Raw genomic sequence first — 25,600 nt, forward strand, 5'->3', positions numbered from 1 at the left:
CAAAACATTTTTTCGAGATTTTGAGGTTTTTGACTTATCGAGGTTCGACTTAACGAGGTTCTACTGTACCAGGAATGCCATTACACTGCCTTCGTCTGAAAATTGGAACTCCAATCATACTACTCAGAAATCTCAACTCCCCAAAATTATGTAATGGAACTAGAATGATCGTAAAACAGCTATCGAATAATATCATTGAAGCTGAACTTATTTCTGGAAAGACCAAAGGACAGACAGTATTTATACCTAGAATACCTCGGATCTCTTCGGAATTGCCATTTCAATTTAAAAGACTGCAGTTTCCAATAAAATTAGCCTTTAGTTTTACAATTAACAAAGCGCAAGGACAAACTTTAAAATATTGTGGCATTAACCTCAAAGAATCCTGCTTCTCTCACGGTCAGCTATATGTAGCTTGCTCAAGAGTAGGAAATCCGAAAAATTTATGTATATATACTCCGGACAATAAAATGAAAAATGTTGTTTATAAACAAGTATTGTAAATAATGAGAAAACGTTTTCAATAAACTTTTTTTTTACTTTTTACGTCATAGTTTATTTTTTTATTTCGACTCTACCACGTCATCTCATATCAACTCCCGGGCGAAGCCGGGTTTTTTAGCTAGTATATAATAAAACTAAGTCGATAAAATGTGCATGCCGATAAAACTTAAAAAGGAGTCCCGACACGATAAAGGGACTTATATGGTGTGATAGCCCTTTATCCCCCCTCGAACAAGAAAGTTCCCGTTTTAATCTAAAGGGCATGTTTTTAAAGATATAAGGGACTTTCCGACCCTTCAACTTGGAAATTAAGTGCAGTGGCGCCATCTGTTATCGAATATTTGAACTTCGTTCAAGACAACTATGGAGACTATACACTCCAATAGTCATAGTGTATAGTCTCCATAGTTGTGAGCCATTGCAGCATGTGTAGTAGTGGCGCGAAATTTAAAATTCCAATTTCAGTAAAATCTTAAATTTCATTTGTTACTATAATAAAGTTGTTAAATTTTGTGTATTTATACGTCATTATTTAACGTATATTTTGGAGTTAAAGCGACATAATTTTAGTTATCCAAATTAGTTCTCAAAATATTTAAAAATTTAGGTTTTTAAATTTCGCGCCTTTACTACATACGCTACCGCTACAGAAGCTAGAAAGTTCCCGTTTTAATCTAAAGGGCGTGTTTCTAAAGATATAAGGAACTTTCCAACCCTACAACTTGGAAATTAAGTATAGTGGCGCCATCTGTTATCGAATATTTGAACTTCATTCAGGACAACGATTGTTTGGGTTGCATTTCCAAAAGCGTTGCGAGCAATTGTAGCATGTGTAGTAGTGACACGAAATTTAAAATTCCAATTTAGTATAAGATCCCGCTATACAACGACCTTCACCGAGATGCTTATTTAATGAAACTTATTTTATATTTAATTTAATATGTCAATAAATATAATCCATATGGGTTGCCTAGCAAATTTCAGTCCAGAGTATGTTTAATTAATATTTAAAAAAAAAAATTTTTTTATAATTAGCATGTAGTAAATTTTTTGAACTTTTTTCAATCAATATTTTTAATCAGGGTAGTATTATATATGTATCACTATAACCTTCTTTTATACTAAAGATGTATATATACTTTAGTGTCACAAAAAATATACACATAAATAATTAATTGATTAAAAACAACCTAACTTTTGCATATTCTATGGGCTTCATACTTTCGATTGGTATAGAATTTATCTAATAATCATACCGGTGAAATGTTTAAAAAAATATTTTTTTTTAAAATTAATTAAAAATACTCTGGACTCAAAATTTGCTAGGCAACCCATATGGATTATATTTATTGACATATTAAATTATATATAAAATAAGTTTCATTAAATAAGCATCTCGGTGAAGGTCGTTGTATAGCGGGATCTTAGACCAATTTCAATAAAGTCTTAAATTTAATTTGTTACTATAAAAAAGTTATTAAATTTTGTGTATTTATACGTCATTAGCTAACTTATATTTTGGAGTTAAAGCGACATAATTTTAGTTATCCAAATTAGTTCTCAAAATATTAAAAAATTTAGGTTTTTAAATTTCGCGCCTTTACTACATACGCTACCGCTACAGAAGCTAGAAAGTTCCCGTTTTAATCTAAAGGGCGTGTTTCTAAAGATATAAGGAACAAGAATTGCGAAAAAACTCTGAAATAATGGGAGGAGCTCTACTCATACTCTCAGGAGATTTTCGACAAACACTTCCAGTTATTCCCAAGTCAACATCAGCAGACGAGATCAATGCTTGCTTGAAAATATCACATCTCTGGCCACAAGTACAAATACTGCAATTAACAAAAAACATGAGAGTTGAATTATCAAGAGATGAAACAACAGCACAATTTGCTAAAATACTTTTACAAATCGGCGAAGGTACATATCCTACTGACCAAACGACCGGCCTCATTGAACTTAATAGTGATTTCTGTAATATAGCCACTACTGAAGACGAACTAATCGACAAAATTTATCCAAATATTATTCAGAACTATACTAATGCAGAGTGGTTATTTCAAAGAGCAATTTTGGCCACTAAAAATAATATTGTTGACGATATCAATTTTAATATTCTAAAGAAAATACCTGGTGAAGAGAAAATATATAAATCGATCGACACGATGGTATCCATTGAAGAAAGTGTCAACTTCCCCACTGAATTTCTAAACTCTTTACAAGTACCAGGAATGCCATTACACTGCCTTCGTCTGAAAATTGGAACTCCAATCATACTACTCAGAAATCTCAACTCCCCAAAATTATGAAATGGAACTAGAATGATCGTAAAACAGCTATCGAATAATATCATTGAAGCTGAACTTATTTCTGGAAAGACCAAAGGACAGACAGTATTTATACCTAGAATACCTCTGATCTCTTCGGAATTGCCATTTCAATTTAAAAGACTGCAGTTTCCAATAAAATTAGCCTTTAGTTTTACAATTAACAAAGCGCAAGGACAAACTTTAAAATATTGTGGCATTAACCTCAAAGAATCCTGCTTCTCTCACGGTCAGCTATATGTAGCTTGCTCAAGAGTAGGAAATCCGAAAAATTTATGTATATATACTCCGGACAATAAAATGAAAAATGTTGTTTATAAACAAGTATTGTAAATAATGAGAAAACGTTTTCAATAAACTTTTTTTTTACTTTTTACGTCATAGTTTATTTTTTTATTTCGACTCTACCACGTCATCTCATATCAACTCCCGGGCGAAGCCGGGTTTTTTAGCTAGTATATAATAAAACTAAGTCGATAAAATGTGCATGCCGATAAAACTTAAAAAGGAGTCCCGACACGATAAAGGGACTTATATGGTGTGATAGCCCTTTATCCCCCCTCGAACAAGAAAGTTCCCGTTTTAATCTAAAGGGCATGTTTTTAAAGATATAAGGGACTTTCCGACCCTTCAACTTGGAAATTAAGTGCAGTGGCGCCATCTGTTATAGAATATTTGAACTTCGTTCAAGACAACTATGGAGACTATACACTCCAATAGTCATAGTGTATAGTCTCCATAGTTGTGAGCCATTGCAGCATGTGTAGTAGTGGCGCGAAATTTAAAATTCCAATTTCAGTAAAATCTTAAATTTCATTTGTTACTATAATAAAGTTGTTAAATTTTGTGTATTTATACGTCATTATTTAACGTATATTTTGGAGTTAAAGCGACATAATTTTAGTTATCCAAATTAGTTCTCAAAATATTTAAAAATTTAGGTTTTTAAATTTCGCGCCTTTACTACATACGCTACCGCTACAGAAGCTAGAAAGTTCCCGTTTTAATCTAAAGGGCGTGTTTCTAAAGATATAAGGAACTTTCCAACCCTACAACTTGGAAATTAAGTATAGTGGCGCCATCTGTTATCGAATATTTGAACTTCATTCAGGACAACGATTGTTTGGGTTGCATTTCCAAAAGCGTTGCGAGCAATTGTAGCATGTGTAGTAGTGACACGAAATTTAAAATTCCAATTTAGTATAAGATCCCGCTATACAACGACCTTCACCGAGATGCTTATTTAATGAAACTTATTTTATATTTAATTTAATATGTCAATAAATATAATCCATATGGGTTGCCTAGCAAATTTCAGTCCAGAGTATGTTTAATTAATATTTAAAAAAAAAATTTTTTTTATAATTAGCATGTAGTAAATTTTTTGAACTTTTTTCAATCAATATTTTTAATCAGGGTAGTATTATATATGTATCACTATAACCTTCTTTTATACTAAAGATGTATATATACTTTAGTGTCACAAAAAATATACACATAAATAATTAATTGATTAAAAACAACCTAACTTTTGCATATTCTATGGGCTTCATACTTTCGATTGGTATAGAATTTATCTAATAATCATACCGGTGAAATGTTTAAAAAAATATTTTTTTTTAAAATTAATTAAAAATACTCTGGACCAAAATTTGCTAGGCAACCCATATGGATTATATTTATTGACATATTAAATTATATATAAAATAAGTTTCATTAAATAAGCATCTCGGTGAAGGTCGTTGTATAGCGGGATCTTAGACCAATTTCAATAAAGTCTTAAATTTAATTTGTTGCTATAAAAAAGTTATTAAATTTTGTGTATTTATACGTCATTAGCTAACTTATATTTTGGAGTTAAAGCGACATAATTTTAGTTATCCAAATTAGTTCTCAAAATATTAAAAAATTTAGGTTTTTAAATTTCGCGCCTTTACTACATACGCTACCGCTACAGAAGCTAGAAAGTTCCCGTTTTAATCTAAAGGGCGTGTTTCTAAAGATATAAGGAACAAGAATTGCGAAAAAACTCTGAAATAATGGGAGGAGCTCTACTCATACTCTCAGGAGATTTTCGACAAACACTTCCAGTTATTCCCAAGTCAACATCAGCAGACGAGATCAATGCTTGCTTGAAAATATCACATCTCTGGCCACAAGTACAAATACTGCAATTAACAAAAAACATGAGAGTTGAATTATCAAGAGATGAAACAACAGCACAATTTGCTAAAATACTTTTACAAATCGGCGAAGGTACATATCCTACTGACCAAACGACCGGCCTCATTGAACTTAATAGTGATTTCTGTAATATAGCCACTACTGAAGACGAACTAATCGACAAAATTTATCCAAATATTATTCAGAACTATACTAATGCAGAGTGGTTATTTCAAAGAGCAATTTTGGCCACTAAAAATAATATTGTTGACGATATCAATTTTAATATTCTAAAGAAAATACCTGGTGAAGAGAAAATATATAAATCGATCGACACGATGGTATCCATTGAAGAAAGTGTCAACTTCCCCACTGAATTTCTAAACTCTTTACAAGTACAGTAGAACCTCTATAAGTCGAACATCAAGGGAGACGCCAAAAAATTCGAGTTATAGAGTTTTCAACTTATGGAGGATTTCGACTTAGGCGGATTTTGATTCGACATAAAGAGTTTGAGGTTTATTCTTATAAATTTTGAGTTAGAGAGGTAAAATAAATAAAAATTCAACTTGCAGAGGTGACAAACATATTTTTATTTATTATAAATCAACATTATTTCAAATCATTTTAAAATAAAAAATATGGCATTAATAAAAGTCAGTAATTTTTTTTTGCTTTAGATAATTTGGTTGTTCTCTATCTATAGCATTGTCTAATCTATAAAGAGCAGAAAATTCTTCTTCTTCAGAGTTACTGGTTTGCTCTATAAAATTACGTAAGGTATTCAATGCGGTTCGCGCCTCTCAAAGTTTTTAGTTTACGTTTCACAGCACTCATGTTAACTGTTGTACTAATTGATGTGTATTGCAGTAGAACCAAACTACTTCTGACAGTATTTAAGTCGAAAACAAATGACTGGCTTAGCTAAATTTCAAAGGGAAACAAAATTGAACACCTGACGCAAAGCAAGCAAACACGTGTTTCCATGAGTCATAAATTTATTATTGTATACTCCTAAAATGTTTTCTAAGAAACAATAGTGTACTCACATTGTCGGCAAGTTCTTAAAGTCGATAACTTATTTTTGTTAGAACAATAGAGATAATAAATTCCAAATGATCAAGTTGTAAAGGTTGTAAAATAAAACGTTCCTATGTTCGAGATACAGAGGTCAAATTTAATTTTTCGAGTTATAGAGTGAAAATATGTACCAAAATGGCTTGGAGGGACTCGGTGATTATTTCGATTAACAGAGGGTCAAGATTTCAAGTAATGGAGGTTTTGGTGTTTTAAGGGAAGGGAACAAAACATTTTTTCGAGATTTTGAGGTTTTTGACTTATCGAGGTTCGACTTAACGAGGTTCTACTGTACCAGGAATGCCATTACACTGCCTTCGTCTGAAAATTGGAACTCCAATCATACTACTCAGAAATCTCAACTCCCCAAAATTATGTAATGGAACTAGAATGATCGTAAAACAGCTATCGAATAATATCATTGAAGCTGAACTTATTTCTGGAAAGACCAAAGGACAGACAGTATTTATACCTAGAATACCTCGGATCTCTTCGGAATTGCCATTTCAATTTAAAAGACTGCAGTTTCCAATAAAATTAGCCTTTAGTTTTACAATTAACAAAGCGCAAGGACAAACTTTAAAATATTGTGGCATTAACCTCAAAGAATCCTGCTTCTCTCACGGTCAGCTATATGTAGCTTGCTCAAGAGTAGGAAATCCGAAAAATTTATGTATATATACTCCGGACAATAAAATGAAAAATGTTGTTTATAAACAAGTATTGTAAATAATGAGAAAACGTTTTCAATAAACTTTTTTTTTACTTTTTACGTCATAGTTTATTTTTTTATTTCGACTCTACCACGTCATCTCATATCAACTCCCGGGCGAAGCCGGGTTTTTTAGCTAGTATATAATAAAACTAAGTCGATAAAATGTGCATGCCGATAAAACTTAAAAAGGAGTCCCGACACGATAAAGGGACTTATATGGTGTGATAGCCCTTTATCCCCCCTCGAACAAGAAAGTTCCCGTTTTAATCTAAAGGGCATGTTTTTAAAGATATAAGGGACTTTCCGACCCTTCAACTTGGAAATTAAGTGCAGTGGCGCCATCTGTTATCGAATATTTGAACTTCGTTCAAGACAACTATGGAGACTATACACTCCAATAGTCATAGTGTATAGTCTCCATAGTTGTGAGCCATTGCAGCATGTGTAGTAGTGGCGCGAAATTTAAAATTCCAATTTCAGTAAAATCTTAAATTTCATTTGTTACTATAATAAAGTTGTTAAATTTTGTGTATTTATACGTCATTATTTAACGTATATTTTGGAGTTAAAGCGACATAATTTTAGTTATCCAAATTAGTTCTCAAAATATTTAAAAATTTAGGTTTTTAAATTTCGCGCCTTTACTACATACGCTACCGCTACAGAAGCTAGAAAGTTCCCGTTTTAATCTAAAGGGCGTGTTTCTAAAGATATAAGGAACTTTCCAACCCTACAACTTGGAAATTAAGTATAGTGGCGCCATCTGTTATCGAATATTTGAACTTCATTCAGGACAACGATTGTTTGGGTTGCATTTCCAAAAGCGTTGCGAGCAATTGTAGCATGTGTAGTAGTGACACGAAATTTAAAATTCCAATTTAGTATAAGATCCCGCTATACAACGACCTTCACCGAGATGCTTATTTAATGAAACTTATTTTATATTTAATTTAATATGTCAATAAATATAATCCATATGGGTTGCCTAGCAAATTTCAGTCCAGAGTATGTTTAATTAATATTTAAAAAAAAAAATTTTTTTATAATTAGCATGTAGTAAATTTTTTGAACTTTTTTCAATCAATATTTTTAATCAGGGTAGTATTATATATGTATCACTATAACCTTCTTTTATACTAAAGATGTATATATACTTTAGTGTCACAAAAAATATACACATAAATAATTAATTGATTAAAAACAACCTAACTTTTGCATATTCTATGGGCTTCATACTTTCGATTGGTATAGAATTTATCTAATAATCATACCGGTGAAATGTTTAAAAAAATATTTTTTTTTAAAATTAATTAAAAATACTCTGGACTCAAAATTTGCTAGGCAACCCATATGGATTATATTTATTGACATATTAAATTATATATAAAATAAGTTTCATTAAATAAGCATCTCGGTGAAGGTCGTTGTATAGCGGGATCTTAGACCAATTTCAATAAAGTCTTAAATTTAATTTGTTACTATAAAAAAGTTATTAAATTTTGTGTATTTATACGTCATTAGCTAACTTATATTTTGGAGTTAAAGCGACATAATTTTAGTTATCCAAATTAGTTCTCAAAATATTAAAAAATTTAGGTTTTTAAATTTCGCGCCTTTACTACATACGCTACCGCTACAGAAGCTAGAAAGTTCCCGTTTTAATCTAAAGGGCGTGTTTCTAAAGATATAAGGAACAAGAATTGCGAAAAAACTCTGAAATAATGGGAGGAGCTCTACTCATACTCTCAGGAGATTTTCGACAAACACTTCCAGTTATTCCCAAGTCAACATCAGCAGACGAGATCAATGCTTGCTTGAAAATATCACATCTCTGGCCACAAGTACAAATACTGCAATTAACAAAAAACATGAGAGTTGAATTATCAAGAGATGAAACAACAGCACAATTTGCTAAAATACTTTTACAAATCGGCGAAGGTACATATCCTACTGACCAAACGACCGGCCTCATTGAACTTAATAGTGATTTCTGTAATATAGCCACTACTGAAGACGAACTAATCGACAAAATTTATCCAAATATTATTCAGAACTATACTAATGCAGAGTGGTTATTTCAAAGAGCAATTTTGGCCACTAAAAATAATATTGTTGACGATATCAATTTTAATATTCTAAAGAAAATACCTGGTGAAGAGAAAATATATAAATCGATCGACACGATGGTATCCATTGAAGAAAGTGTCAACTTCCCCACTGAATTTCTAAACTCTTTACAAGTACCAGGAATGCCATTACACTGCCTTCGTCTGAAAATTGGAACTCCAATCATACTACTCAGAAATCTCAACTCCCCAAAATTATGAAATGGAACTAGAATGATCGTAAAACAGCTATCGAATAATATCATTGAAGCTGAACTTATTTCTGGAAAGACCAAAGGACAGACAGTATTTATACCTAGAATACCTCTGATCTCTTCGGAATTGCCATTTCAATTTAAAAGACTGCAGTTTCCAATAAAATTAGCCTTTAGTTTTACAATTAACAAAGCGCAAGGACAAACTTTAAAATATTGTGGCATTAACCTCAAAGAATCCTGCTTCTCTCACGGTCAGCTATATGTAGCTTGCTCAAGAGTAGGAAATCCGAAAAATTTATGTATATATACTCCGGACAATAAAATGAAAAATGTTGTTTATAAACAAGTATTGTAAATAATGAGAAAACGTTTTCAATAAACTTTTTTTTTACTTTTTACGTCATAGTTTATTTTTTTATTTCGACTCTACCACGTCATCTCATATCAACTCCCGGGCGAAGCCGGGTTTTTTAGCTAGTATATAATAAAACTAAGTCGATAAAATGTGCATGCCGATAAAACTTAAAAAGGAGTCCCGACACGATAAAGGGACTTATATGGTGTGATAGCCCTTTATCCCCCCTCGAACAAGAAAGTTCCCGTTTTAATCTAAAGGGCATGTTTTTAAAGATATAAGGGACTTTCCGACCCTTCAACTTGGAAATTAAGTGCAGTGGCGCCATCTGTTATCGAATATTTGAACTTCGTTCAAGACAACTATGGAGACTATACACTCCAATAGTCATAGTGTATATTCTCCATAGTTGTGAGCCATTGCAGCATGTGTAGTAGTGGCGCGAAATTTAAAATTCCAATTTCAGTAAAATCTTAAATTTCATTTGTTACTATAATAAAGTTGTTAAATTTTGTGTATTTATACGTCATTATTTAACGTATATTTTGGAGTTAAAGCGACATAATTTTAGTTATCCAAATTAGTTCTCAAAATATTTAAAAATTTAGGTTTTTAAATTTCGCGCCTTTACTACATACGCTACCGCTACAGAAGCTAGAAAGTTCCCGTTTTAATCTAAAGGGCGTGTTTCTAAAGATATAAGGAACTTTCCAACCCTACAACTTGGAAATTAAGTATAGTGGCGCCATCTGTTATCGAATATTTGAACTTCATTCAGGACAACGATTGTTTGGGTTGCATTTCCAAAAGCGTTGCGAGCAATTGTAGCATGTGTAGTAGTGACACGAAATTTAAAATTCCAATTTAGTATAAGATCCCGCTATACAACGACCTTCACCGAGATGCTTATTTAATGAAACTTATTTTATATTTAATTTAATATGTCAATAAATATAATCCATATGGGTTGCCTAGCAAATTTCAGTCCAGAGTATGTTTAATTAATATTTAAAAAAAAAATTTTTTTTATAATTAGCATGTAGTAAATTTTTTGAACTTTTTTCAATCAATATTTTTAATCAGGGTAGTATTATATATGTATCACTATAACCTTCTTTTATACTAAAGATGTATATATACTTTAGTGTCACAAAAAATATACACATAAATAATTAATTGATTAAAAACAACCTAACTTTTGCATATTCTATGGGCTTCATACTTTCGATTGGTATAGAATTTATCTAATAATCATACCGGTGAAATGTTTAAAAAAATATTTTTTTTTTAAATTAATTAAAAATACTCTGGACTCAAAATTTGCTAGGCAACCCATATGGATTATATTTATTGACATATTAAATTATATATAAAATAAGTTTCATTAAATAAGCATCTCGGTGAAGGTCGTTGTATAGCGGGATCTTAGACCAATTTCAATAAAGTCTTAAATTTAATTTGTTGCTATAAAAAAGTTATTAAATTTTGTGTATTTATACGTCATTAGCTAACTTATATTTTGGAGTTAAAGCGACATAATTTTAGTTATCCAAATTAGTTCTCAAAATATTAAAAAATTTAGGTTTTTAAATTTCGCGCCTTTACTACATACGCTACCGCTACAGAAGCTAGAAAGTTCCCGTTTTAATCTAAAGGGCGTGTTTCTAAAGATATAAGGAACAAGAATTGCGAAAAAACTCTGAAATAATGGGAGGAGCTCTACTCATACTCTCAGGAGATTTTCGACAAACACTTCCAGTTATTCCCAAGTCAACATCAGCAGACGAGATCAATGCTTGCTTGAAAATATCACATCTCTGGCCACAAGTACAAATACTGCAATTAACAAAAAACATGAGAGTTGAATTATCAAGAGATGAAACAACAGCACAATTTGCTAAAATACTTTTACAAATCGGCGAAGGTACATATCCTACTGACCAAACGACCGGCCTCATTGAACTTAATAGTGATTTCTGTAATATAGCCACTACTGAAGACGAACTAATCGACAAAATTTATCCAAATATTATTCAGAACTATACTAATGCAGAGTGGTTATTTCAAAGAGCAATTTTGGCCACTAAAAATAATATTGTTGACGATATCAATTTTAATATTCTAAAGAAAATACCTGGTGAAGAGAAAATATATAAATCGATCGACACGATGGTATCCATTGAAGAAAGTGTCAACTTCCCCACTGAATTTCTAAACTCTTTACAAGTACCAGGAATGCCATTACACTGCCTTCGTCTGAAAATTGGAACTCCAATCATACTACTCAGAAATCTCAACTCCCCAAAATTATGAAATGGAACTAGAATGATCGTAAAACAGCTATCGAATAATATCATTGAAGCTGAACTTATTTCTGGAAAGACCAAAGGACAGACAGTATTTATACCTAGAATACCTCTGATCTCTTCGGAATTGCCATTTCAATTTAAAAGACTGCAGTTTCCAATAAAATTAGCCTTTAGTTTTACAATTAACAAAGCGCAAGGACAAACTTTAAAATATTGTGGCATTAACCTCAAAGAATCCTGCTTCTCTCACGGTCAGCTATATGTAGCTTGCTCAAGAGTAGGAAATCCGAAAAATTTATGTATATATACTCCGGACAATAAAATGAAAAATGTTGTTTATAAACAAGTATTGTAAATAATGAGAAAACGTTTTCAATAAACTTTTTTTTTACTTTTCACGTCATAGTTTATTTTTTTATTTCGACTCTACCACGTCATCTCATATCAACTCCCGGGCGAAGCCGGGTTTTTTAGCTAGTCTATATTATAAATGCGAGCCTCAATTAGTTAGGTAATTTTAAAGTGTGGGTTACTAAGGCTCTCAGAGGTCACGAGAACCATTCATTAAAAAATATTAACTAACAAAATAAAAGGTAATTAAAAAAAACAAAGTAATATTTTTTGTTAATACAAATATACTCATAAATCCTGTGAGTATTTTATCTTTAACCTGTATTTATAAAGAAGGTAAAGCTTTTTTTCATACTATGGCAGTGTTGAAAATCTTAACTTAATTTAAAAATATTGCAGGCACAAGGGGTTATTTAAAAATATGTATCAAAAAGACTAACTGCTGTACTAATTTTAATTGACCCTAGGCCAAAGTGTTAAAATAAACTCAACAGCCTGGAACGTCCTTATCACAATTATAATCAAAACAATTTAAAATAGAAGGTCATTTGATAACCTGTAGACAAGAGATGAAATCATCTCAATAATAATAATCCTAACTTATTAACCGTGAATATATGTTTATCAAGGTCTTCATGTTTTTGGCAAAATAAAAGATGAGACCATAAAATCTAGTGTTCCAAACGCAAATAGTCTAATCAGGGTCTAAGACAAAAATACTTAAACCTGCTATCATAATATAATATTTTAAGGCCAGCATACAAATTTATTTGGCATTCATGGATCACCCGTCACATTTATATCGTCTAGCCACCACTTAATAATTAAGTACTTGGTGATATTTACCATCAGTTGAAATTCCAGAGTCTGAATCATGTGGAGCCTGTCCATTTCTCAAATTAAAGCTGTAAGAAATGAATATGATTATTAATATTTATCTTTACTGAAAATAGGAATTACTTTAATGTTATTGATAACTATTATAATTTTACCTTAACTGATTCTAGATTAATCCTAGAGAAATTTAAATTAATTTAGTTCTATAGCAGTGGAAGTCTGAAACTATTTGATTTTTATCATTTAAACTACATTCATATTCACAATAAACCTTACCTTTCTTCTAGATCCACCTTAACTTTTTGGCTTTCACTGTACTTATTCAAACTTTCAGCCAATTTTGGTACTGTAATTTCTGGATTGTTTTGATCTGGATCTAACAGTGACTTGAGATAACTGTATTCAGATCTAAAAATATTTTTACGATATTAATTATTATAAACTCTTCACAATAAATAAGTAATAAAGGACATCTGCGGAGATCGTCTCATTATTATTTTTGACATTCTGAAAATACTACTATTACTTACTTGTTAGTTTTAACGAAAGGCGCGAATTTGTCCATAAGGGCATCCACCCGTAACGAGCTAGAACTATCGGCTCCACAATACTCGAAAATTTGAAGGGCTGTGACAGCGTATTCTAAAAGTACAAATAATGCTTTAAATAGGTGAACCAGGAAGCATACCAACGCGGTGAATTATATTTGAACTAATTAAATAACACGAACCGTCCTGGATTCCATCTCCTTCAAGGCTCATTTTACTTTTCTGTGTTGAACTGAAAAGTTATTTATGATTGTTAGATCACGTTAACGGCCTCGGTTGTTTGTTTATCAATATGAAATGAATGAATTCTCATTTAACTCGTTACATGCTACGACCGGCTAAAAATAGTATTTTACAATCGTTTTTTTTCTTTTTCAAGCAAGAATCACAAATATTGAAATTAAACGGTCGATCCGTGACAGTTGATAGAATTTAGAAATAGTCATTGTCATTCTGTCAAACATTATAGTAACAAATGTCAAGAACATGAGATTGTCGTTTTAGTGTTGCCAACTAGTTGGAAAATTTAAGAAATTAGGCAAATAATAAGTTTTAAACAGTCTTTTTAAAATATGTACAGCATACCTTCTTGTGTCTAAAAGCTCATTTAAACACTGATGGTAGTAATAGATTTATAGCTTCAATCAATAATTTATTAAAAACTACTTTGGACACCTATACCTCTAACCTAGAGAGAATCCCCGACCAATCTAACCACTGACTGGCTAACCCGAAGGGCCCAGTGACTATATGTTCGGGGTATTTGTGGTGTTTCTCCGAGGGAGTCGGAATATGAATTAAGTGTGGGCCAGCGGTGGATCCCAAAAATAACTCAAAATGTGTTTAAATTACTTAAATTAATCACTTACAATAATTAAGACTTAACTAAATATAACTATTTAATCGGCCCGATATTAGGTGCACGAACAAATAATCTATATTATAAACTTAACTAGTTGAGAATTGACCAGTCCGATATGAGATATCCGATCAAAGCTTCTGATCTCTATTGTCCATTTCCTTTTATAACGGCGTTGCGTAAGAGGGGTACTGGTATTGGGTATGCGGGGCAAAGGGAGTGCAATGGATATGTAACATATGTTTAAGAACATAAATATTATGACACTATCTGGTCAATATATTCTTGAAGTCTTGTAGTAAAAAATATAAACGATTTTAAAACAAATGGTGACTTTCACCAGTATAATACTCAAAATAGAACTAAGTTGAGTGTACGACCAACCAGGCTCCAGAAGATAAACCACTCCTTATATTGGAAATTGTATTCGTTTTTACAACAAACTCCCAAGCGATATTAGAGAATTATCACTAAATAAATTCAAATCCCTCGTTATACGTTGATTAATCAATAAAGCTTTTTATAAATTTGACGAATACTTAAATGATCCTAATCCTTGGGATTGATGTGCTCCAGTTCAAACAATTTGTATGACTCAAAACTTAGCGATTAAAAAGAGTTGTGGAAAGTTTCTTGCCCGCTCTACGCCTTTCGCTAAGAACTCACAAAGTGGTTTGCACCCACCACGCCCGCCGCTGTTGGTACTTGCGAACTGGTAGTAAATGTAAATTTACAATTAATGTAACTCCTTTTTTGACGTTCATAAGTGTACTTGTTTACCTATATGTACTTGTTTACCTATATGTACTTGTTTACCTATGAATAAAGATATTTTGAGTTAACGTTTGAGTATGGTACAGAAGTTTTCTATATCGTTTGAGTATGACATCATCGCCGTGATTTGTAAACGCAGGTTGTAGATGTTGCTACACTAGTAAATCCCATGTTTAAGGAAATTATTGTATGTGAGCCTCCTGTAACCTCGAAGCCTAAATAATACTGATTGTCAATTCATCACATACTATTATTTTGGAAGATTAAAAAATCAATTTCTTACTATAGTCTTTAGTTTGAAAATTAAACGAAACATTTGTAGTCAATATTCAATATATTACGAAACTTATGTACATGCCTATAAAATACTTTATTAATAAGGTAAAACGAAATAAAAACAATATAATTATATATCACTATCGCCTGCATATTGTGTTCAGAATTTCTGCTAATCCTGGGTGAATTTTCAGGGTGTTAATTTTTGTCTCCACCATTGAAAAATCGCTGAGTTCCATCTGAAATAATAGATATAATACATTTAATTTGTTCACTGTTTAATGTGGTCAGTGATTCAGAGAGATAATTCAGGATTCGGCATTTCTTCTCTCTACATTTCATTTCATTCTTTTTTTTGACGTGATAACGTCTTTAAAATCGTTTTAGTCGGGTGACATGTTCAGAAACTTGTGTCACACCAAAACCTCACGAGCGCGATCGCAGGTATAACGAGAGAGAGACGGACCGATCTCCCGTCTCATCTCGAGCGCTGCCAGTCATTCCGTGAATGTATGAAGAAAAATGTATATCATAGTCGAATAAGTAAACTTGTCATTTTACACCCGAAATTTATCATCAAAAGTGTGAATAAAACGATAGATGTAATTTAAAATTTGAAAAAATTGTTATCTTCATTAATTCCTTACTTCCCAAAAACTTATATCACCAATAAGACGTTATCACGTAAACATCTCGATCGTAAACCTACTTTACAAACAACCAATATATATTTTTTTTTTAATGGCTCTGGCACGGTTTGTGCATTAGCCAGCGTCAAGTATAAGATTTTATAATTCGCACTTGTAATTTTGCCATCCTCGGCCTAGAACGTATTGCTACGTTCTAAACCTTCACAGTCTCCTTTCTTAGGTAGCATACTCACTGCTTGCCTTAGAAATTCGACCGTGCCCTCCATGTACGGTTTAGGCACTCGCTCGGTACCGCACAACTCTCCCAAAGGCCGAGAACAAATTTAAATTAAATTAAAACTTGCCCTCGAACCGGGAATCGAACCCGGTACCCCTCACCTAGCTGCCACTTAATAAGACCGCTAGGCTATGAGGCCCCTCATTTCATTCTTGTATCTGAAACTAAATACTGTCAAAAAATATAATAGATAATTACCCCATCTGGAGAGTCTTTGTCTTTAGGAGGAAAGCGCCCATACATCCGTTCACAGACGGCACATAGTCCGCACCAAGTTCTATACTTTATTGTATTAACATCCACCTGTCACAAAAAAGCAATACTATTGTGTGTCTTAAGAGTGATACTTATGATTATAATTTATTTGCAAGATTGTGGTACCAAAATATTGTGGTGGTACAATTTAAAATTAGGATATTCTGCCACGTATAATGGCGTGCAAATTAGTTTTAAAAGGTAGAATTTTAAATAGAAGTTACATATTAAATTACATCTTGAGTCATATCATTATAGTAAATTATTATTTTATCACTACATCATCACATTATTAATACATATAATTACGTTAATAGGAGGAACTATGACTTCTGTTATGTCAAAATGTCAAACGTTTTTGACATAAGGGAGTCACGTTTCAAATATCAGCTTCAGTATCGTAAACATTTAAAATGTCTTGCACAACAAATAAATCTTACGTTTATTAATTGTATTTAATATGAATTATATTAAGAAAAAATATTGAATAGTATATCTTACACATAAAGAAATACATAACTACTTAATATATACTACTTAATAAATATCGGCGACACCAACTATGTAGCTTCGGTTAGATTTACAACGAAAAAATATGTTTTTTTTTTTTGAAGAGAGGCGTTCAAGTATTACATAAGCAGATTTACAGCAATTCATCCCCCCCCCCTCCTGTCAGCAAAAGTAAGAAATTCTCTCAAATATAAGTAATACATAGTACATAAACGTATTTTTTGTGGGAATCGTCGAAAATGCATTTTGTTTTCAAGCATAGACAATGTGTGGGTAATATGTAAAAAAAAGTAAATAATTACTGTTGACCTAATCACCAAATAAGAAAATCAAAGACGTGGTGGTTACATAATACTTGTACGACCCCAGCTAGTAGACTCGAAAGAAATGACTCATCTTTCAAAGAAGGTAACCAAAAGGGAGGCAGACTGACTATAATTGCTCACGGGGTGACATAGGATAAAGTTACCTCTCCATCACCTCCTCCGCTATGCCTCCTATAGCCTGTGTCGAGCAAAGTCAGTTTGATCTCATCTGGGAAGTTCTCTTCATCTTCATAGTGATCCCACTCCATGATAGTTTGAAAATGACTCACTTGTTCATGGGTAAGAACACCACCCATCATGAGTTTCAGACCTTCGGGGATATCCTAGAACAAAATTGTAAACCTTTTTCTTTTTCACTTAATACTCTTTTATAGGAAATCAGCATGCTTTAGAGCCAAAAAATTGTTGCGTTAGAACGGCAAATGATCACGAAACATGCAGAGGCAAAGACCAAGGGTTGTAGCGCCGCTTTTTTTGGTATTTATACGGGGTTATTGGTAATTCGACGTTTTCCCGTCCAGTGTCTATTAGCGATAATTTTAATCTCCATATGCATGTAAAAGTGAAACATTTTTGAGTTATCATATTTATTAGCTTTTTTTTTCAAAATAAAACATTAAAAATATTATAAAGAATTATAAATTTAAATAGATTTTTTTTTCTTGAGGAAACGATTAAATACTGGCGGCTATTTATAAAAAAAAACGATATTATTACAATGTTTCGAAATTTTTTCACAAAAATTCCTTAAAATCTAAAAAAAAAAATTAAAAAAAAATATATATATTTACTTTGGGTTTTGCTTTTAATTGTGTTGAAATTTTACGAACGAATAAGTTTAGTTCGTATACGTATTACCGCCTGTGTCCTCTCTGATAATTTGTTATTTAATCAAACTAATTAATTACCGTTATGAACAAAAGACTCACTCGAAACTATATCTATATCCATGTTAGAACTAAAGAACTTATGTTAGCAGAAATTAAGAAACTTGCAATAACACCTTACCTTCAATGGTATCCTGTAACCATTTGGCCTGAATTTGCGTAACACGGTTAAATAAAGTAACTGTTTCGACTTTTTGATAGTCACGAACCTGGCTGCGTACTGCATTGGAGTAAGTGCTAAAAAACAATCCCTGTATACTCGATGTACATACAACTTTATGAGATAAGGAAACATTTTTTTAGTTCAATAAAAATTACTATCTATAATTATAGTAATAGAAGTAGATCGTATTTTTGTATGCTATTATAAAAAAATAAAAACAAAAAAAAATTGTCATAAAAATAAACTTTTTGGGATGGACACCCCTTAACATTTAGATTTTAGGTGTTTGAAAGATAGATTAGTAGCCGATTCTCAGACTTACTGAATATGCATAGAGAGTTTCATAAGAATCAGTTAAGCCGTTTCGGAGGAGTGTGGGAACGAACATTGTGACACGAGAATTATATTTATATAGAGATGTGGAGGAAGGATGATCTATTATTCCTCATATAATATAACATTTGCTCGAACGGTGACGGACAACATCGTGATGAAACCGGCTTGTCATAGACCCAAAAAATAGGCTTCTATCAGGCACAGGAGGCTAATTACCTTCTTGCCTATAAGATCATGAAACAGATACAGAAACCTGCTTCCCAGACCCAAAAAGATTGTAGCACATCTTATTAATTTATTTAGAACATTGAATTGCATCAGTGTCTTGATTCTCCTGGTGTGTCACGACCTCAGCTTTTGTTTTTTTTTTATCTCAGGTCAAACACACACACACAAGATGAGCCCGGCTCTTAAATTTGAAGATAGATAGATTGAATTGCATAGGTTTCTTATCCATTACAAAAAAAATTGATAAATAGTTTCTCACTCTCAAGATCATTAGTATCAATAGGCAATTGGAATTGCGCGTTCTGCCTTGAAAACACTCGTGGTATGTGCAACCAATCACCTAAGCTGCCCGCTGGGACTCGCATTTCGCGAAGTAGGCTTTGCATTTCCTCGCCGTAGGGACGCTCTGGACGCGTTCGTAGCGCCTCTTCAAGGACGTAACGACGCTGAAATAATACACAAATCATAGATAAAAACTTCTACAAAAATATTTTTTTACAACCATAGACACTCACAATACTAGAAGCCTTGCGTGTGTTGCCAGCCTTTGAATAATTGGTAAATCTTCGACAGAGAGTAAGTCGAATTGGTTCGGAAATACTTTGATAGCCAGCTGGTTCCACATAATGACGGCAATTGTTCGAATTATTATCACATGAGTCATTATAAAAAAAAAAATCTATGGGACAAGCACAAATAGCGAACACATATATTATGTCTACAGTAACAACTAACCGGTAACACATTCGCAACCAGTGTCCATGGGCGGCGGTATCACTTAACATCAGGTGATCAGATCAAAAAATACCTATGAGAAATCAAAAGATTTCTTAAGTAGGAAGTTCAAGTAATATTATTAAATGATGTGGTGAACGAATATTGCGGAAACAACAAGTGCATTACAAATGCACGTGCGAAGAGCGCGCTTGGGAACGTATAAAAAAACATTATTATTCCAAAAATTCTGCAGCTTAAATAATAAAACTCATACTTTAACATCAAATTCAGTTTCGATAGCCTCTTCATCGACCTCTCTGTGGAGATATTTGAGCATGTCATCATCGAGGAACGAATCCGTTTTCCTCGTGACACCAGTTTTGACAACCGGAAGTATAATGTCAATGTCATTTATCGGCGCTATAGATGCGCGGGAACTTGGGTTTTGCGAATCTGTTCCTATTCCCGCGATCTGTGTAAGAATTATTAACCTGGAGTAATACATAAACAGAAAAGTAATGTACTATGGATAAACTACGTTTATTAATTTATAAGAAAAATATAGAAATGATTTGAAAATAATTAATATTTGCAAATTAAATATAAATTTCCACTTATTTAAAATCGTTTTATTATATCAGCATAGTAAACAAATATAATACATATACATCACGAAACCGTAGTAATTAAATGAGATATATATAGACATTCTTTCGGCCGAGTGACTATGTATTCAAAATGAATAAATATATTTAAAAATACAGTACCTGTGTTTCAGGGTCTTGTTGCGTCTGCGCAGCAAGACCAGCAGATGTGAGGCGATCACTACCTCGGCCCTTACGGCGACGTTTGCCACGCCTACGCATTTCCAATCCCCCTAAAAATGGTTTGAATATAAACATTCTGAACCACTTTCTGGTTTACTAGATTACTGCAAAATTTAATTACGACGATGAATAGCACTTTTAACGTAAAATAAGATTCATTTATCATGTATCAATAAAGAAGCATTACTATTTAATCCTATTTAAATCCATAAAAATAAGTAAGTGCTGTCTATGGGCAACTGTCTACAAAAGAAAGTAGCTATTTATCTCAAAGATATGGCAACAATATAACAAACTCTAACATTTATTCTGTTTGTGGAACAGTTTTTTTTAATAAAATACTAAAATTTCTCAATAATTTAGTTTCGAGAAAAAAAATTCTGTTTTGAATCTGTTACACTAATATTATAAAAAATACCTTTTACCAATTAAAAGAATTAATCCGATAAGTATATTTCTATGCAAAGGATACTTTTAAATAAATATAAGTTTTACCGTCATCCATTGGAGGCATCTCATCAGGATTCTCGGCATCTTTCTCACTCTTCGATCGTTGGGAAGAAGGTGCATCATTCTTTTTGTTTCTTGGAGTTTTGCCAATATTCAAAGCTTTCAGTTGGTTCTGTATTTGGGAAATTCAAACCATTATAACTGGTATACTAGGCTAACAATAATAATATCTACAAAGTAACAATAAATATACTCTGAGGTCGTGGGTTCCACTCTCGATTAAAAACAATTATTATTTGTCGGAAAACAACTTTTGAAAATGATGAAATTTTAGTTTAAAATTGTGCATCAGATACGAAAAAAATACCTCTAACTTTATAAAAAACTCCTCACTATTACAACATTCCTTAATCGATTTGGTTTTCTTTTTCTTAGCTACAGTTTTAACGCTGGGCAACCTCATTCGTTTTTTCTGTCCAGTGCCCCACATCATAGAGAGGACTATATTTGATCCGTCTCTTTTTCTGCTTTTTGGTGCATAACTAACAACGATCCGTGTTACATGCATTAAAGAACAATCACAAGATGGCGCTATAATCGACGGAAGTGCTAGCAATTTCCGTTTCACGCGTTTAGATTTGATAGACGCCAAATTTTCGCGCGAAATAACGACATTTTTTATCTGTGCCTCCTTTTTAGAATCTTCTTTACGCTTTGGTTTTAAATGAAAATCTATCGGCTTATCTCTTTTGATTTGTTGTAACTTAGATTTCGAGATTATTATCGGAAACATGTTTAATTTACGGCGACAACAAAGTGACTGGCATTTACGTGTTTTATTGATTTGGTCTTATCGTGTAATATGTTGATAGCCGTCTAGTTGGATTTGAAGAGGATAGTCATAAGCTTAATTGATAAGATATAAAGGTAAATTGATTACGTTGATATTATTCAAACATCAGCGTTTTTTAAACCCCGACCTCCATAGTGTGAAAAAAAATTTCGTAACACGTGACCATTTTTATACAAACCAAAAATTCAATACAATACATGCATTAGTATTGGATTTAGACAAATACATAAATTCTTATTCAATACGTCGAATAACATAATACGTTTTTATACTCATATTGAGAAATCACGAGTCAAATAACCGATTCATAACCGTGTACAGTCAAAATATGTTTATCGAAAGAAAGTTCATAACTTTTTGTAATTTTTCTTGATTTTTAATTAAAATTATGACTTAAAAATTAAATTACCGTATGGAGAAAATAATTAGCCTATAGTAAAGCTTTAATTTACTATTATTTAGACAAAGAAACATAAGATAAAACTATTCGATATAAAGTAAATGCTCCTTACAAATTTTATTCCCATATTAAAGAGTATACTATGATTCATGATTTTTTTTTTAAACCCTACCTTTTTAGCAGGTTCTCGGACAGCTCTTTTAGATAACACAAGGGGAGAGGCTAATGGCGGTAATTGCTCACATTGCCCCTTTAACAGTTTATGAGCACTTTCGGATAGGTTTAGTGAGGGAAGTGACCTCTCATTGGTGGCTGCTGCGGTCACCTCTGAGGTTGTATAGCCATGGTAATAAAGAGTTTCCTGTAATTTAAAAAAATATATTTAATTTCACTCAAAATTAGTATTATGTAGTGAGAAAAAGTACGTAAAATTTAGTTTTATTTTATATTTTAAAACGTACTAAACGTTGCATCGGTCTCGCTTTAATTCGTACCTGACTATGACTCCTGCGCAGATCTAAAACTATGGTAGTCTTTTGTCTAGGCTGGTCTGGCGTCAGGCACCTTCTAGATCCTCGGGACTTGCCACTCGCTAAGGTAGGGGCTGGAGTCAGTGGACGGGAATCAGTTTCTGTGTATCTGAAAAGTTACGCAAAAAATAAAATTTATAATCTAGTTATCACATAATATATATTAAAGTTGAGTTGAAGCTTGTCGCTGCTCTGAAGTCTATGGTTAAAAATTACGATTTAAATTTTATGAAATTATCGTGAAAGTTTACTACTTAACTGCAATTAGCTATTGCCAACAAAAAATTTTGTTATATGAATCTGAAAATATTAAGGACTATTTTATTTTATTTCTACAATTCGACACGTATGTCTACTGTCCCGTGTTTCATCAGTATGTTACCATAGGACTTCTTTGGACATATAGCACGTAGCGGTCCCGATAACTTGGAGAAGCTTGTGGTGACAGGTAGAGTGGAATATACGAGCCCCCGAAGCCGATCCCCTATTCTCTGGACCAACTAAGTTGAGGTTCTTGCAGACCTTAGTATGACACAGGCTCTAAAGATATGCAACACTAACACGACGATCAGTAACGAAGAATGCGACTAAAGAAGAATTATTTTTTTAATAAAAATGTATTATCGAAACTTGCCTTCTGAACATTTCCTCTGTGACAATATCATGCGGCGTCCTATTCTTCTCTTTATCCTGATCTTGAAACTTAGACAAATCTTCTTGGAAGTGATGCCCTTTTCCTTCTAAAACCTGAAGAATGCGTAAACGATATTTTACGATTAAATATGTATGACAAAGTATATTTCGTGTTGTTATTGATATATGTTATATGTGTTATTATGAGAATACAAAATATAAAATAACTAGCTGCCCCTGCGAACTTCGTTTCTCCTTTATGTGATTTTACTTAGCGTACCTTTTTAGTACATACCAACATGGAACATTTTGCTATGCTATCCCAGATTGTTCGATTTTATGGAATGAAAACTTTTTAGGTTTTTCTGTGAATTATTCTCTATATAAACCTCAGAGTTCAAGTCATAAGATTTTAATTAACAAAAACGGTTGATCGTAAGGCCGATTTACATTATCTTAGTGTTTAGGAGAGTGCTTTAGGATAGTACTTTAGTTGAAACATGTAAACGCTACTTGCTTTAGTAAACGCTACGCTAAAGAACTTGCCTTTCAAGTTGTACTAAAGCACTCTCCTAAACACTTAAGGCCGATTTACATTATCTTAGTGTTTAGGAGAGTGCTTTAGGATAGTACTTTAGTTGAAACATGTAAACGCTACTTGCTTTAGTAAACGCTACGCTAAAGAACTTGCCTTTCAAGTTGTACTAAAGCACTCTCCTAAACACTAAGATAATGTAAATCGGCCTGTAGAGGGGTGAAAATTAAGGGCTGTATGTATTTTTGTATCATAAAAAAAATAAAAACAAAAGTTTAGGGGTGGACCACCTTAATATTTAGGGGTTTGAAAGATAGATAGCAGCCAATTCTCAGACTTTACTGAATATGCATAAAAAATTTCATAAGAATCGGTGGAGCCGTTTCGGAGGCGTATTGGACGAACATTGTGACACGAGAAATTTATATATTAGAAGTAAAAAAAGGCTTTATTTCAAAGTTCCTTTTCCTTACACACAAAAGATTTTAAAAAAAAGTTAGTCTAGGTAGAGTGGGGTGAGAAATGGCAAAATCGAACACAGGTATATAGGCAAGTTTATACTTTATATCGCAACGCTTAAATTGTTTTCAAATTCAAAACTCGTTTATTCATTTAGGTAACACAATGTACACTTATAAACGTCAATAAGGAAATAAATATTAAATGATAAATTCTAATTATACATTTACTGCCAGTTTTCAAATGAAGGGCGTAGAAAGGCTTAGAAGAACTGGCAATAAACTCCTCGCCACTCTTTATAATCGCGAAGTGTTTTGTTTAAAACTGATCAAGATTTTATCGGCACTTAGCGGTAGATAATACGACCACGGGAACTGTGGGGTGACACATACTATCTTTGGTCTCTGATAAACATCTTTGACATCACAATATTTGAATTTAAATTTCTTAAAATTGCTTCTTACCCATGCATCCTTCGCACGTTTGACGAATTCTTTTGTGGTAGTGTCGGCTGGATGGTTGCAGAGCACGGAACACGTATTGGAGAATGGATTGTACAGTCCTGCATACGGCCTCAGCATGAATGGGGCAGCTGTCACTTCGCATCGTAACTCTACTGTACCCTGTAAAATATAAGACTACCATTACTCTTGTGACGCAATTTATATAGGTTATTATAGATACGTCTTAACCGTTTTATTGATTTTAATGTATTGTTTATATACAAAAGAATCCAATAGTAAAAATCTTCCTATTTTGAGTAAAAGCAAGCAAGGTCTCTTGACTTCATATTTCTCGAATTGCTGTGAAGAAGTTACTTACCCGGTCTTGGACTGATGTAATCTTCTGTGGAGAACTAGCGAGCAATCCTGTGTGACTTGTAAGACCCATGTCTCTTAGTTTAGTTTGTAGTAAGTAAATAAACATAAAACCCAAGGCGAGTCTCATAAAAAATTAAACATGAAATCTTTATTGATCAATCAATCACATAGATACGTCAATCAAATTTTGATTCTAGCAGCGTTTGTTTTTATCTTCTCTGCGAAGGCTGAACTATAGTAAAATCGTATCAAAATAAATTAAATAATGCATACTCGATCCAATGATACCAATTACTAGAAATTGTTTCGATTAACTAAGTAC

General features: G+C 32.5%; 3 protein-coding genes across 6 annotated transcripts in view; 1 reads left to right on the forward strand and 2 right to left on the reverse strand.

The window, feature by feature from the left end:
• Positions 1 to 13,944, reverse strand: part of LOC125048561 — a 37,895-nt gene extending 23,951 nt beyond the window's left edge. Inside the window, exons 1-4 of one of the 3 annotated variants that reach the window (XM_047647281.1) lie at positions 13,695 to 13,943; positions 13,495 to 13,606; positions 13,241 to 13,372; positions 12,974 to 13,032 (exon numbers count right to left, since the gene is read on the reverse strand). In XM_047647281.1, the coding sequence (XP_047503237.1) occupies positions 12,974 to 13,032; positions 13,241 to 13,372; positions 13,495 to 13,606; positions 13,695 to 13,725 (334 nt within the window). In that variant the 5' untranslated portion in view covers positions 13,726 to 13,943. Of the gene's footprint in view, positions 1 to 12,973; positions 13,033 to 13,240; positions 13,373 to 13,494; positions 13,607 to 13,694 lie in introns of all 3 variants that reach the window. The other 2 variants (XM_047647285.1, XM_047647283.1) reach the window with 2 other exon arrangements.
• LOC125048562 (ATP-dependent DNA helicase PIF1-like) lies at positions 977 to 7,259 on the forward strand. The gene is made up of 3 exons (XM_047647286.1): positions 977 to 1,199; positions 2,174 to 2,736; positions 6,373 to 7,259. Exons 2-3 carry the CDS (start codon positions 2,211 to 2,213, stop codon positions 6,801 to 6,803), a joined length of 957 nt encoding a protein of 318 aa, XP_047503242.1. The 5' UTR covers positions 977 to 1,199; positions 2,174 to 2,210; the 3' UTR covers positions 6,804 to 7,259.
• Positions 13,945 to 15,460: 1,516 nt separating the features above from the next.
• LOC125048591 lies at positions 15,461 to 25,589 on the reverse strand. Of its 2 annotated transcripts, XM_047647337.1 has the most exons (13): positions 25,280 to 25,589; positions 24,922 to 25,080; positions 23,465 to 23,577; positions 22,795 to 22,939; positions 22,473 to 22,661; positions 21,093 to 21,219; positions 20,538 to 20,647; positions 20,045 to 20,242; positions 19,313 to 19,499; positions 18,448 to 18,563; positions 17,583 to 17,762; positions 16,547 to 16,651; positions 15,461 to 15,660 (listed from the first exon to the last, which is right to left on the reverse strand). In XM_047647337.1, exons 1-13 carry the CDS (start codon positions 25,403 to 25,405, stop codon positions 15,562 to 15,564), a joined length of 1,854 nt encoding a protein of 617 aa, XP_047503293.1. In that variant the 5' UTR covers positions 25,406 to 25,589; the 3' UTR covers positions 15,461 to 15,561. The 2 variants fall into 2 exon arrangements, with proteins under 2 accessions (XP_047503293.1, XP_047503294.1); XM_047647338.1 differs by lacking the exons at positions 22,473 to 22,661; positions 22,795 to 22,939; positions 23,465 to 23,577; positions 24,922 to 25,080; positions 25,280 to 25,589 and adding an exon at positions 21,415 to 22,032.
• Positions 25,590 to 25,600: the final 11 nt, after the last annotated feature.

Source organism: Pieris napi, chromosome 4, assembly GCF_905475465.1.
Source record: "Pieris napi chromosome 4, ilPieNapi1.2, whole genome shotgun sequence".
Lineage (NCBI taxonomy): Eukaryota > Metazoa > Arthropoda > Insecta > Lepidoptera > Pieridae > Pieris > Pieris napi.

What these genes read in the sequence shown, in the direction of transcription:
- LOC125048562 (XM_047647286.1), top strand. Translation starts at nt 2,211, where the DNA reads ATGGGAGGAGCTCTACTCATACTCTCAGGAGATTTTCGACAAACACTT. An exon ending in AAACTCTTTACAAGTACCAG is followed by an intron (nt 2,737 to 6,372) that starts GAATGCCATTAC and finishes CTACTGTACCAG; the next exon opens with GAATGCCATTACACTGCCTT.
- LOC125048591 (XM_047647337.1), bottom strand. Translation starts at nt 25,405, where the DNA reads ATGAGACTCGCCTTGGGTTTTATGTTTATTTACTTACTACAAACTAAA. An exon ending in AACAAGACCCTGAAACACAG is followed by an intron (nt 20,243 to 20,537) that starts GTACTGTATTTT and finishes ATTCTTACACAG; the next exon opens with ATCGCGGGAATAGGAACAGA. An exon ending in AAACTGAATTTGATGTTAAA is followed by an intron (nt 19,500 to 20,044) that starts GTATGAGTTTTA and finishes GTATTATTTCAG; the next exon opens with CGTCGTTACGTCCTTGAAGA.